Here is a 13,994-nt window from a genome sequence, read left to right as displayed (position 1 = left end):
TTACTGGCAGTAAAACCTGAAAGATCAGTAACAGTTATCTGACACCAAAGGTTTAAGTGAAGAACACCATTACCCATAACTCACCTGCCCTCTTGCACCTGTGTGTTTTGCAGGCTTTTGTCAAGGAGGGCACTCTGATGAAGGTTTCTCGAAAAAGCAGGCAGCCCAGACACCTCTTCCTGGTATCTTGTCATGCTTCTCTCTACTCGCAGTGTGCTTAATTTTATTAAATGTGCGCTTAAAGTATATGTCAAATCTTCAAGTATATTTAAAAAAAAAAACTGTACTTGCAGATAATATCATAATAATTAAATATTAATGAAAAAGGTGCATCTTAAGTGCATCTAAAGCATGTAAACTTTCATGACTGTTTCTTAACATACTTAAGTACACTTTTAAAAAGTGTACTTTGTAATAATGATGCAATAATGTCAAATAAAAATGTTTATTTTAAAGTACATTTTAAATCATTATGTTTTAATAATCTTTTGTCATAAAGAAATAGTTTTGATGTGTACTTCATCATGTGTTGTTTGATATTACATTTAAAGTTAATATATTTAAAACATGCTAAATTGCAATTTCCTCATTTCAAATGTGTAAATATAAATATATTTAAATACGTGACACAAGCTTTAATAGAAATGGCATTAAAGTATATTTTAATTTAGCATAAATGCTTGTCAGTACATTTAGAAGTTCACTTTGACCATAAAGACAATAGAACTATGAAATTACTTTAACCCTCTCAGGCTTGTAAATGATTGTAATTGAATTTTGAAGTTCACTTTGACCATAAAGACAATAGAACTATGAAATGAAAGTATGCTGAATCCTGGCTTTTTTTACATTAGAGAGGCTTTATTTACATTCCTTTGGACAGGTGGCTTCACAGCCGTTTGGAGCTCACCTGGGTTTGTTTGTGTCTGTAAATAAATGTGTTCATTGGTATTGATTAGATTATTTTTGAGTTTTGATTGTTTCTTTTTTGTGTTAAGAAAGCTTCTCTTTCAGTTAAGCCTGTGCATTTCATAGCTATAGCGGTTAGCATCAAGCCGTTTTTCTTATACGTCAGTTTGTTTGTGTCTTTAAATAAATGGTGTACTGTGTATTGCAGAGCAAAAGTCTGAATGAAATCTTGCTTGGGGTATTGATTAAACCAATCAAGAGTGTTAATAGCTTCTCTTTCAGTTAAGCCTGTATCGCTTCTTGTGTTAAGAAATGTATCTGAGGTTTACAGCTAGTTGTCTTGGGTACTGAGTAGTTATAGACAGGTATATCTGTATATCGCTGATATTTGGTCATTCAAAAAGGCAGTCAGTTTCCTAGAGAGTAAGCGAGCTGGGTTATGTGTGCCATAACTGTTCACCAGACACTGGAGGCCACAAGTTGTAGCACAAGGCTACCCCCACCCCTCTTTATAGCGCTCTTGTTTTCGAGGGTCGTACTTCCTCTCAGGATGTCTGCTGTAGGTCATTGGATGCCAGCTTCCTGTGCTGGGACTGAACTGACAGCAAACTGAAGACTAGGCCCAGAGAACAACAGATCAACAGCATTGAGTCACAGCAGCTGAAAAACAACACTAAATACATTAGTCTGAGCATTCAGTTCAGTTGTTTGCCTGTGTAGAGCCACTGAAGTACATTTACTCCATTACTTCCACTTTTGGTTTTCTGAATGTCTTAATGATAAGATTTGAAGAAGATTGGGCTCTGTATAGAGTTGACATCTTGATATTGTTTTGCTACGATGTTTTAAATAATGTCAAGTTACACGAAAAAATAGAAAAGAGTTATTTTAAGTTGCAATAATATTTCACAACATTACTGTTGTTACTGTATTTTTGGTCAAATAAATGCAGCCTTTGTAAGCATAAAAAACTTAAAACATTAAAAAAAAAATACTGACTGATAACTTTTGAATAGTAGTGTATATAGACATTTAGGTGTGGAAAGAAATCATTCTCTTTAAAAAGCAAATTTCTTTCCATCTGTTTTTTCCTCCTTTTTCTAAAGTTCTAAGTACTAAGTTAACTAAATTTTCCAAGTATTAAATGAACTTTTTTAATTTATCATATCATATCATATCATATCATATCATATCATATCATATCATATCATATCATATCATATCATATCATATTATATTATTGGCCTGGTTTCACAGACAGGGCTTAGGTTGAGCCAGGATTAGGCTATAGTTCAATTAGGAAATTTAAGTATCTTTTATAAACGTGGCAATGGCACTTAGATATTTTAAGATAGGTCAGTGCTAGTTTCTTTCATTTTTTTAAAAAAACAGCCCAGACATGCATTTTAGTCTATGACTAAGCTTAAGCCTTGTCTGTGAAACCAGGGGATGGCATAATATCATATAATAAATACAATACAATATAAATGTTTTAATATTTATATTGTATATTTGGTACTAATTTTACATTGTGTGATTTTCAGCATCGTATATGAAATGAGCTGGTCTTGGTGAAACTGCACTTGGCACAAAATTTTTAATAATAAGTAATATTTTCACATTGGCAGGTTTTCTCTGAGGTTAAAGTTGTTAGAGGCACAAACCGGTTTGCAGTCTACACATTTGATTTGACATTGGTTAGACTCATGTTCATACAGTTCAATTTAAACCATGCTATATGTTTTAGTTCCTTGTTACTGGAAAACTGGCACTTGACAAATGTTGATTTACAAAAAGTGTTCCTGTCACTTCATATAACCCAGATTGCACGTCTGATGGCAGATGGAGTATTCTGACAACAACTTTCATCCCTTTTAAGGACCTTGACACTGTTATAAAGCATGCAATATCTTTGAAGGACTATCTCTGGTTTAGAAATACATTGTGAACACTGAGAAATGATCATGGAATTTTAATTCTGTGATTTACACCGTTTTGTTATTGTTAACTAAAGCTAAAACTTTTTAAAATGGTTTGAAGTAAATCTAAAAAGGGCTAAAATATAAATATCAAATGAAAAACTTAAATGAATATTAGAAATGCTACCTTGGCAACTAATTAAAATAAAATAGGTTGTTGATGTACTAAAATTACTAAAACTGAAATAAATAATCAGTAATATATAAATAAATAAATTAGGCTAAATAGAAATATTACAAAAAGAAAAAACTTACAAAATGAGCAAATAACAAAATGACAGAAAACTGAAAATATTCATAAATACTAAATACAGTATATAAATAATACTAAAAAAATGCTGGATTTACAGTCCTGAAAAAGTCTGAATTAAAAAATATATTTTTTACATTTTCAATGAATTTCACATGACATAAAAAAGAAAATCTGTCCTAGAAATCTCTATAAAATCATTATCCAGTAATCATGAACAACCAAAAAATTTGTGGTCAAGTTCATTTATCTGAGCTGAACTGGATAAGAAATTGTCACAAATATCACACAATAATAGTTTAGTAGTGTTGTGTTGAAGTGTAATCAAGGCATTGTTTTTTTTATTTTTGGCTGTAATTGTATCATATTGCTTTGGTCTTACGTAGGACTCTTATTATTTGTTATTTGTTGTTTTCTCTCCCATGTTTCAAGGGAGATACACACACTAGTTACATGAGAATTGATATTAAATGGTTGAGGACAATATTGTGTCCATTACTTTCTCAGCTATTTGAGGGTTGTTGTGGCTGTTGGTGTTGATGTTTTTGTTGTCTCTGTCCTGCTGCCTCCACTCAAATAGCCTTCCTCAGAAGCGTTCCTGGACCCGGCCTGTGAACTGCGGATGTTTGGGGCATGCACATTGCGTGTCTGATGATGTCACCACTTTTGTTTGGAGCTATATATGTCTAGCAAACACAATAGTTTGAAGTGTAGGGCTAGCTTGTTTGTGGACGTGAGTCTGTGTTCTTAGCACAGCTACTTCATTATCAGGACCGAAGCAAAGAAGAAAATATCCCATAAACTGTTTTTATCAAGCCCAACCCTTTTGTACTGAACATGTGAATCACTTTCTTGGGTGTTGAACTGAACGTGCTACACTTGTGGAAGAATGTGCATTGAGCAGACAGGAATAAATTAGATCTTGTAAAAACTATTTAAAGCAGTTGTTTTCAAATAGGGGTCTGGGACCCACTGGGGGACCTCAGCAAAATTCAAGGGGGCCTCAGGATGGCTTAAAATGTAAATAAATAAATAAAATGAGTATTGAGTAAAATAATTAACATCATGTACTTACTATAGGTTTAGGTTTATGATTAGTTGCTTGTAATTAGGCAGAGTTTACTATTACTATAATAAGTGCATTTACATGTATAACGAGGACACTAAAATAAAATGTTACCGTGGTTTACATCTATGGTGGGGAGGGCTTCGAACATTGCTGTAGACACTAGGGGTTCCCTTTTATTAGAGCTTTTACTGCCTCCTTGTGGTAGACATAAGCATAACAGAGAGCAAGCATCACTATTAGTTTTGCTCATACTGGGTTTTAATAATGTAACATATTATTATTGTTATGGTTCTATTCAATAGTAATAATATACTGTAGTAATAATGATATTAATAATTATAATTACATAATTGAAATCTCTAATATAAATGGATTAACTTACAACAGAAGGCGAGCATCACTATTACATTTGCTCACATTTAATTTTAGGTATATTAAATATATAATGATTAATATTCTTCTTCTTATTAGTAGTAGTAGTAGTTATAATGCAATTAATAACTATAATAATAATAATATAATTATCCTATTAAATCAGTTAAATTGATTTAAATTTAATTAAATTGAACCCACAAAAGGTTGTGGGTTCGATTCCTAGGGAACACGTTAGGTAAAAAAAATAAATATGTTATCCTGATTGCACTGTAAGTCGCTTTGGATAAAAGTGTCTGCTGAATGCATAAATGTAAATGTAAATTTCTAATCTGAATGGTTTAATTCTTATTAAATAATTAAGTGCTCTATGCACTCATGTTATTTAAAATTGTGTATATAGTTGTGTACTGTATATTGGTGTGTGTGTGTGTTTGTGTTTTTGTTTGTTTGTTTGTGTGCTGTTTGTTTGTGTGTGGACAAATTTGTACCCAGAAGGGAGCTAAATCTGACAAAACCACCTTTTGGGGAAATCCTCATTTAAAAAAAATAATAATAATAAAAAAAAGGTATTACAATAAAGTAAATACATTTTTTTATTGTAAAAACACAGAACATTTAGGGGGCTGTTTAGGGTTAGGTAATAATATTAATAATTAGCTGAATATAAAAACAATGTCTAGTCTATGGAATGTCCCTATTTAGATAGTGAACATGTTTGTGCGTGTGTTGCAGATGAATGATGTGATGCTGTACACCTACCCTCAGCAGGATGGTAAATACAGGCTGAAGAACACACTGACTCTAAGTGGAATGAAGGTGAGGCATCATGTCTCTGGAGATCAGTTTTGTTTTTTGGTTAACCAACTGGGACACAAAACAGATTCAATAAGGTGTGATTTAAGTTGTATTATCAAGAACTTAGCAGTGTTTTCATGTGTCTGTAGGTCAGTAAACCTGTCATAGACAATGTGCTCAACACACTCAGGATAGAAGTCAGCGACGTCACCATCACCCTCTCAGCAAGGTAATGAGCATTTCCATAATGGTTTGCATGTGTCTGTACTAATGTATCTACTGTCATACAATAACTTCAAGCACAGCTTCTTTATTTCTCTCATAGTTCTTTAGGTGAGAGAGAGGACTGGTTCCACACGTTGAGCCGGGCTATAGCGGATCACGCCGCAGGCCTCAATACCTTCAGCTGCTCTAGTGAGGTGTGAGGAAATGTCGTATGGTCTAGTTATCAAACCAGCATTCATCATGAAGTTTAATGCATTAGAATTCAATATTAGGTAACCTAAATAATGAAATGTGTAAAAATAACATTCGGCAGGCAAGAGAGAAATTATGGATGTCTCTGGGAGAGGCTGCTCCTGTTCTAGTTCCTGTGTCACATGTGATGATGTGCATGAACTGCACGTCGGACTTCAGCCTAACACTGCGACGGCATCACTGCAACGCATGTGGAAAGGTAAGACATCTGTACCATGTGTAGAGAGCTATCTGAAGTTCTTAAGCTCAAGACATATTCTTTGATATGTTACAGTTTACAGTGAAACACTCAGAGGTGGTCTTTACAGTGGCTCTAAAAAGCATTTGGAAACTGTATGAACATATTTGCATTAAATCGTAATCAATCAATTCTCAAACAACAGGGTTATAATAGTGGATATTTTACAAAATTGTATGTATAGATTTTTTTTAATATATATATATATATATATATATATATATATATATAGAACTTATCTATGTTTTGTTTCAACCAAAAAAAAATTACACTTTATTCAAGCATTTTACTGAATTGTCATTATTTTTTGCCTTCAAATAAATATCTTTTTCTTTTTTCTGTGATATTGTGAATAGGATTGTTATTCATACAACAACAGCCTCAGTCTTTGTGGATGGTTTTGTTGCAGGTTTTAGTTCTTTATTTATTGTTTGAACAGAAGTATTATATTTTTTTGTTGGTAGTTTGATTAGCTGCTTCAGGTGTTTAATTCTGGCTGGAGCTATAGGCCCTCCAGGTGCAGGTTTGGACACCCCTGGATTATTAGTAGATCAGCCTAGCTAGTCAGCAGGTATTTGGCATTGGCTGATAGCAGTGCCCACTTGGCCGATCAACAAAAGTGTCAGCTCCCCCTTGTGTCAGATAAGGGTTTTGTTCATTGTTTACTTCATTCAAAGTAATATGCTGACTTTATAGTGCACAGTTTTCCAATATTTGAGTGAATTTTGAGGAAATATAGATATAGAAAGTAGATTTCAGGGATTTTGTTATAATTTATTTGTAATTATTGAATTGTTTTATATGATACACACTGCTGTGTCTCTTATGCCCAGCATGGCTGCATTTATTTGATCCAAAATACAGTAAAAGTTACAGTTTGTTTTTTGTCTTTTATTTGTTTTTTTTGTTTTTCTTTGATACAGTATAAAGTAAATAAGAAATACTGTGAAATTTGAAAGTATTTACTGTCACTTTTGAAATTTAAATGCATCTTTGCTAAATAAAAGTATTATTAATATTATTATTTTTTAAATCTTAGTGACCCCAAACTTGTTAAACGGTAATGCATACTGAATATCAGCATTAAACTTTGACCCTACATTCTCAATATTATACATCTCTCTTTTTTATTATTATCTCTGATCGCGTCTCATATTTATTATTCATCTGAGCTGTGTTGCTCTGTTTTTAGGTTGTGTGTCGCTCCTGCTCAAGGAACAGGTATCCACTAAAGTACCTGAAGGACAGGATGGCTAAAGTCTGTGACCCCTGTTATGCCGAGCTCAAAAAGAGAGGTAAGAGCAAAAGGCTCCAAAATGAATCAGACTTTAAACAGTGTTAGGGTTAGAAACAGTACAAAAATTGTTCATGTACTGTAAATGGTTCACTTTGATTGGATGTTGATCTGAACCATCACCGTCAACAGTTTGTACTGTAAATGTTTAAATTTTTTTTTTTTTTTGTGTATTTTATTGTTTATATTTATTAAAAGTGTTTTTCTTATTTAAACATTTAAATCATAATAATGGCTGTCTAGTTGATGTCAGTGTATGATGTGTATGTAGGTGGTAATATTCCAGGATCATGTGGGAGTGCCAGTCCCTGCACACACAGGGCCAGCAGGCCTCTCTCTGCTGTGTTCCAGAGCCTACAGCCACCCAGCTTGTGGAGGAACAGAAAGAGCACCTCACCTCTCACGCAGGTACACACACAAATGCTTACATTCATATTCAGTTATTTAAATGAGGTATTTTTAATGTCTTACCCAAAAACATAATTACTCAGAGTTAAAAAAAAGTCTTGGTGTGTGCAGGTATCTGTGGGTGCAGAGGGGTGCACTATGAGTGGAAGTCTGCAAAGACGCAAAAAGAGCAAAAGGAAGTGGAAGAGGCTGTGGTTTCTGCTCAAAGACAAGGTGCTCTACACCTTTAAAGCACGAGAGGTGAGGGGACCCAGAGTCTCCCACACCAGCACAGACACTACATTACCTACTTCCTTGCATCATTACTAAATCAATACCTTAGGCAACAAATAAACTCCTTTGTGTGACTGATGAAATACAACTAGAGCTGTCAATATTCATAATTTGTTAACACAACTATTCAATAGTTTGGGGTCTGTAAGGTTTTAAAAAGTTTTTGAAAGAAGGCTGCATTCACTTGTTCAATATATATATATATATATATATTCACATTAAATACTTCTCAGACTGCATCTTAAATTAAAATTAAATTACATTTATGCATTTAGCAGACGCTTTTATCCAAAGCGACTTACAGTGCATTCAGGCTATCAATTTTTACCTATCATGTGTTCCGTGTACATCTTATCTGTATTTGAATTACAGATAAATTACAGAATTATAATGTCAAATTTAATAAATCTCATTAAAAATCTTTTATGTAACAATGTCTGAACTGCTGAACTGCGCTGAATAAAAGCAAATTTTTATCTGGGCCAGGTTCTGAAATATGCAAAATGATAATACATTTTAGCACCAGAATATAGCACATCCCCTGCACACATTTAACCCCTCTCTCTCTCTCTCTCTCTCTCTCTCTCTCTTTGTCTGTTTTCTGTGCCTGCAGGATAAAGTGGCATCTGAAAGTCTTCCTCTGCAGGGTTTTACTGTGAAGCTGTCGGATCGAGCAGAGGGTGAAGACAAAGACAACGTTTTCCAGCTGTACCATAAAAAAACACTGTATTACACCTTCAGAGCAGACGACCAGCATACTGCACGCAGGTATGAGACAGAAGAGTCATGCTGCACACCTTTAGAGAAATAAAATCATTGTGATGATGCATTGTTTATTCACAACTGAAATCCTCAGAATTATGATAAAGTAATGAAACTTATTTCTACAGGTGGGTAAACGCAATGGAAGAGGCCACAGTGTTATAGCATCCTGCTATCTGCCCAGCAGACAACAGGACTCTGGGCAGGATTCCCCAGACTGGTAAACCCATTATGGGCTCAAGCCTATGACATCAGAGTCACCTGTGCCTGAGAAACCAGTGGAATCACACCATAAATACCTTCAATTTGATCTTTATCTTCTTTTTGGCTGCTGAAATTAAAGACACGCAAAGCATGTCCCACTCATGGGGTGTTTGTGCTGTCCCGGGACGAGTGCTATGCCTCACCTACTTCACAGACTCATTAAAAAAGTGCCATATGTAAAGGGTGCGGTTCTGTGAAGCTCAGGTGTAGTGAGTGATTGTTCTGAAACTACTCATCTGTGTCAAATAAAGGAGAATGTTCATTTTTTTGAAACTGTAACTACTGTAACTACTTTCTATATGCAGGTATAATTCAGTGCTGTCATTTTATATGCTGATGTAAAGTTAAGAATAATTTAAGTCATTTATTATAGTTTGGATGAATATGATAAGCAAATACAGGCTTGTTGTCGACAATATATTGTTCATTTCATTTAACAGCTAAATGTTTAGCATGGCGTATCCTACCACCTCAGATATAAAGTCTATGTTTTATAGACAAATGACATCATGTGATACATATAGCCTAAATGAAGCGAGCTGTACATTTTACAATTCAGTGTAATATATTTAATTTGCAGCTGTATTAAGATATTGCTATCATCCGCTGTGAATCATTTTTCTCCTCACATTTGGTAGTTATTTTACCGTGGTTCCCAAGCTGATCTGTTCCCTTACAAACATCACCTTGGCAACCATTGTTTTTGCTAGAATACCACTATAGTTATTGTTACTACAGTGAAGCTGTGCTAATATGATTTTAGCCACCACTGACATCATACAATAAAAACATACTGGAAGAAAATGCATATTTTGAATATGATTCTATATGCATTATGTATAATTATCTTAATAACTAACTATGGTATATCGTCAGAAACTATGGTTATTATGGTAATTTTATGTAAGGATGATTGTATGTATTTGAAGGCCACATTTGGTTAAACCTTGATGTAAATTAATATGCAAATGTTGTGAACATCTGTGTTGGTTGAACCTTTCATTAAAAAATAATGAAGTGTCATAAGCTTTGTGTACAGTAACAGCCTTAAGCAGTTTTGCATTTAGGCCATCATCTAAAGCCCAAAATTCATTTTAAAAATGTCTGTTTTTCAAGATCATAAACGATCAAAACGTTTGTGATCATAAACAAAAAAAAAAATTATTAGGTGAATTTTGTTGTATAAATTTCATTTCACTAGAAAGAATGGTTTGTCTAACTGAGCCTTTTCTGTTCAAAATGCCTAGTAGGACTCATTCTTCTTTTTATTGTTTTTATTTGTCTTTCAATGTTAAATTTAAAAAAGCTGTATCCTGTAAAACTAAAAAAGTGCCAGTATTCATTCTCAGTTATGTTTCTGATATTTCCCAGCACATATCCTATTCCTACAGAGATGATCTCTCTTCCTTAATGCATTATTAAATTTAAGCAAGGCCCTGCATGAAGAACAAAAAAAAGTAATGTAAATATGCATTTAAAAGTTAAGAAAAGTGCACCTTATGTGCATTTTTTTTTCACTGTTAAATTAGCTGTTATTATTCCCCATAAAAGCAGCAGTTTCATAAGAAATGACTGATTATAAGATTGTTTGGCTTCACATGTTTAGATATTTGGAATTATGACAGAATGTTTCTGTTTCAGCAAAAGATAGATATTAACTATACCATAAATGTATCGAAGTATTTTTAAACTTTTAAGACCTTCCAACAGTTAAGATACAGCCTCTAGGGGGCGACACACACTTTAGCTTATTGACAGTTATGCGGTAAATATTTGTTAGTATTAATAGAAATAATTGGTCAGATTTCGATGTTGGTTTACATTCTACCCATCAGCCTATTGCAATTAGCATATTTGTTTAATAATTATACGTATTTCATTACAGTATTTTATTTTCTTTATTGTAAAACCTAGCAACAAACTAACAGGCTAACAGTAATGGCATATGATGCTCTGTTATCAAACTGCAGCCTAGTAATGCGATATAACTAGGTTAAGATAATTAGCTTTATCAAAATGGTCTGTGGCACTTCGGCAAACAGACAAAGAGATGTTGATTAAGCAGCAGAATGCCTAAATAATTGATATGATAGAAAAAAGAGGCAGCACAAAACATTTCGGCCTATTTCTTTTCATCCTTTGAAATATTAATGATACAGAGGTTCACTGTGCTATTGTAGGCCCTCTGAAAATTGTTATATTGAAAGAGACCTGGGATCAGTTTTCCAAAGTACTCACTGAGAAAGGCACAATAGCCTACTGATTTCAGATCAGCATACGCTAACAGTTTCTAGTCTGCTGTCGAGACTAACTAGACTTCATTAGACTGAGCTTTACTAGGTCATCCAGGACAGGACACAAAGGATATAAAATAAGATAGAAAGCAAAGGACAGGAACAAAGACTGAAAAAGAGGATCCACGGAATATAACAATGTGGCAATGAGAAGGTGAAGAAAGAGAAAAAGGATGTTAAAGATGGAAAGTGAGATAGAAATGGGACTGTTCTAGTTGCCACACTCCCTTGAGTTCCCCTGACCCACTAATGAAAGAGTAAATGATCAATTCTAAGCATTTAATTGCTTAAAATGTCATTTCATTAGATTGGGGGCTATATTTTTGTTAGAGAGTCATTTTTGGTGAAGTAGGTGTACAGGTGGATGAAGATGAGCTCGTCACCAGGTTCAGACATATAGATGTTAAACGTGGAGAACAAGGTGCCTTTATGACTCCACTTCCTCTCTTCAAGTGTCTGCACTATGACCATTAAAATAGTACATTCAACAACCACCTGTGCCTCATTTAAAGGAATAGTTCACCCAGAAATGAACATTTGCTGAAGATTTACTCACCCTCAGGCTACACAAGATGTATGAGTTTGTTTCTTCATCTGAACAGATTTGGAGAAATTTACAATTATATCCCTTGCTCACCAATGGATCCTCCGCAGTGAATGGGTGCCGTCAGAATGAGAGTTCAAACAGTTGATGAAAACAATCCATACGACTCCTGTCCATCAGTTAATGTCTTGTGAAGTGAAAATAAATAATTAAATAAAAGACCATCCCCTGTTTTCCTCTCACATCAAAACCCACCATTTTTTTTTATCTGTGCATATTTCTCTCCTGATTTAGACGAGATGAGATGATTTTCAATATCATGGATAGAGGACTCATATTTTAGTCTGAAGCAACAAATTGAAGTTAAAAACATACGTAATATCAGATTACTGCTTTGACCGTCATTTTTGTTGGTGGAGCATAAATGCACAAAATAAATAGTGTGTCTAAAATGTAAGTTATCATCTTGTTTATTGAATCTTTGTTTAAAAGCAATTAGGCAATGATGGTCATGTTGATATTTGAACCAACAGCCTATATTTTGACAAAGACATGACATAAAGTCATCATATTTTAGTTTTACAGTCATTTTGAGAGGATCTAATAATGAGTTGAGAAAAGTGAACCTCAAACTGAAACAAAGGTTGACCACACACAAGTGTTCCTCTGTTTCTCAAGACCTAAAGCACAATGGGCATGAATTAGGGCTTGGAAAACGTGCTCAGCAGTATCTGGCTTTTGTTGCTTCATTAATGAGCTTCACTTCCATTACTGGCTAAAACTTACAGAACTTCAGAGTTTGGAGTCCTTTTCTATTTGCCTGTTCGAAATACACACATTTGAATGGTAAATGAGCATCTTTTCTTTACAAACAAACAGAGGTAGTCTTTTAAAGCGCTGTTCTCCCCAACCAGGTTAATGTATTGTAGTATTTTGTTACATTTTATTTTTATTTTTTGCTCTTTATTTCCTGATTTTTTCATCACCCTCACCCATGACCATGAATATGTGCTATTTATCTCTAGTGGGAGGGCAGAGTTCCAGAACGCTATCGCTGTATCCATGAGGTCACCACCATTATCAAGCTTTCTTTTGGAGAACACAGCCTGGACATTAACATTCCTGTCTTCTCTTTCAGCGGAGAACAACAGTATAGCAACATACAACAGGGTGCACAAAATACAAACCAGTTTGTTATACTCTGTACCAGTTATGAAAATGCAGCGGTGCTCAGAATAACTTGTCTATTGTAAAGGACATTCATTCTGGCATGGAATCCCACAGCCTTATTTCTACTTTTTTTAATGTTTGCATTACATAATCAACATACATATTCCTTTAGTGCCAGTTTTATGTAACAGAAAGATATCAGAAGGGACAGAATCAGAGTGAGACACAGAGTGAGTAATAGATAGCAGTTGATAACCAAACAAATTGTTCTTTTTTGTGGGGGGGTTTCCTCTTTCCTCCCTACCGGGTTCCTGTCATTACTCAGACTGCTGGCTCTATGGCGAAACTGGGGCTGACTCCGGCCACGGTCAGTCATTCCTCTGCCCAGTGATCAGCCTCACTGACACAGTTTTACTAGTGAGCCCAACAGGAGCCTAGTTTAACCAGGAAAGTCAAGGAAGTCATAGCTATTAGAGTCTTTCCTGTTAATGTCTGTTATGATGGAGACAGTGAAGATCAGTAGTTTTTAATCCCCTGTTGAGGATACCAGCATATGCTGGTTATGTTTTGAAGCATGGCTGGTGGTTTGAGCTGACTTAAACTGGTCCTTAGCTGGTTATGAGCTGGTTTAAGATGGTCATGTGCTGGTCCTAAGCAACTAGTTCCTACTCAGGACCAGCTTAGGACTAGCACATGACCAGTTTAAACCAGCTCATAACCAGCTAAATACCATCTTAAACCAGCTCAATCCAGCAGCCATGCTTCAAAACATACCTAACCAGCATATGCTGTTTTTTTTTTTTTTCAACAAGGAAAACCGGTTCTGACAGGGTCACAAGCAGCAGGGAAAGATGCTTAATGTGAATGACAACATGAACAGGTTGCATTATGCG

The 13,994-nt window shown here is 34.7% G+C and overlaps 1 protein-coding gene across 2 annotated transcripts in view; it reads left to right on the top strand.

Annotated features, from left to right (window-relative positions):
- The window catches only part of LOC109098489 (FYVE, RhoGEF and PH domain-containing protein 5-like), a 38,296-nt gene extending 28,180 nt beyond the window's left edge, over positions 1-10,116 (top strand). The window contains exons 12-21 of one of the 2 annotated variants that reach the window (XM_042766224.1): positions 114-182; positions 5,315-5,398; positions 5,527-5,606; positions 5,703-5,796; positions 5,916-6,053; positions 7,285-7,387; positions 7,658-7,794; positions 7,906-8,007; positions 8,681-8,835; positions 8,958-10,116. In XM_042766224.1, coding sequence (XP_042622158.1) covers positions 114-182; positions 5,315-5,398; positions 5,527-5,606; positions 5,703-5,796; positions 5,916-6,053; positions 7,285-7,387; positions 7,658-7,794; positions 7,906-8,007; positions 8,681-8,835; positions 8,958-8,994 — 999 coding nt within the window. In that variant the 3' untranslated portion in view covers positions 8,995-10,116. Of the gene's footprint in view, positions 1-113; positions 183-5,314; positions 5,399-5,526; positions 5,607-5,702; positions 5,797-5,915; positions 6,054-7,284; positions 7,388-7,657; positions 7,795-7,905; positions 8,035-8,680; positions 8,836-8,957 lie in introns of both variants that reach the window. The other variant, XM_042766223.1, reaches the window with a different exon arrangement.
- Positions 10,117-13,994: the final 3,878 nt, after the last annotated feature.

Source organism: Cyprinus carpio, chromosome A11, assembly GCF_018340385.1.
Source record: "Cyprinus carpio isolate SPL01 chromosome A11, ASM1834038v1, whole genome shotgun sequence".
Classification (NCBI taxonomy): domain Eukaryota; kingdom Metazoa; phylum Chordata; class Actinopteri; order Cypriniformes; family Cyprinidae; genus Cyprinus; species Cyprinus carpio.
The sequence above is the reverse complement of the archived record's forward strand: the minus strand, read 5'-3'. Positions and strand labels throughout refer to the sequence as shown.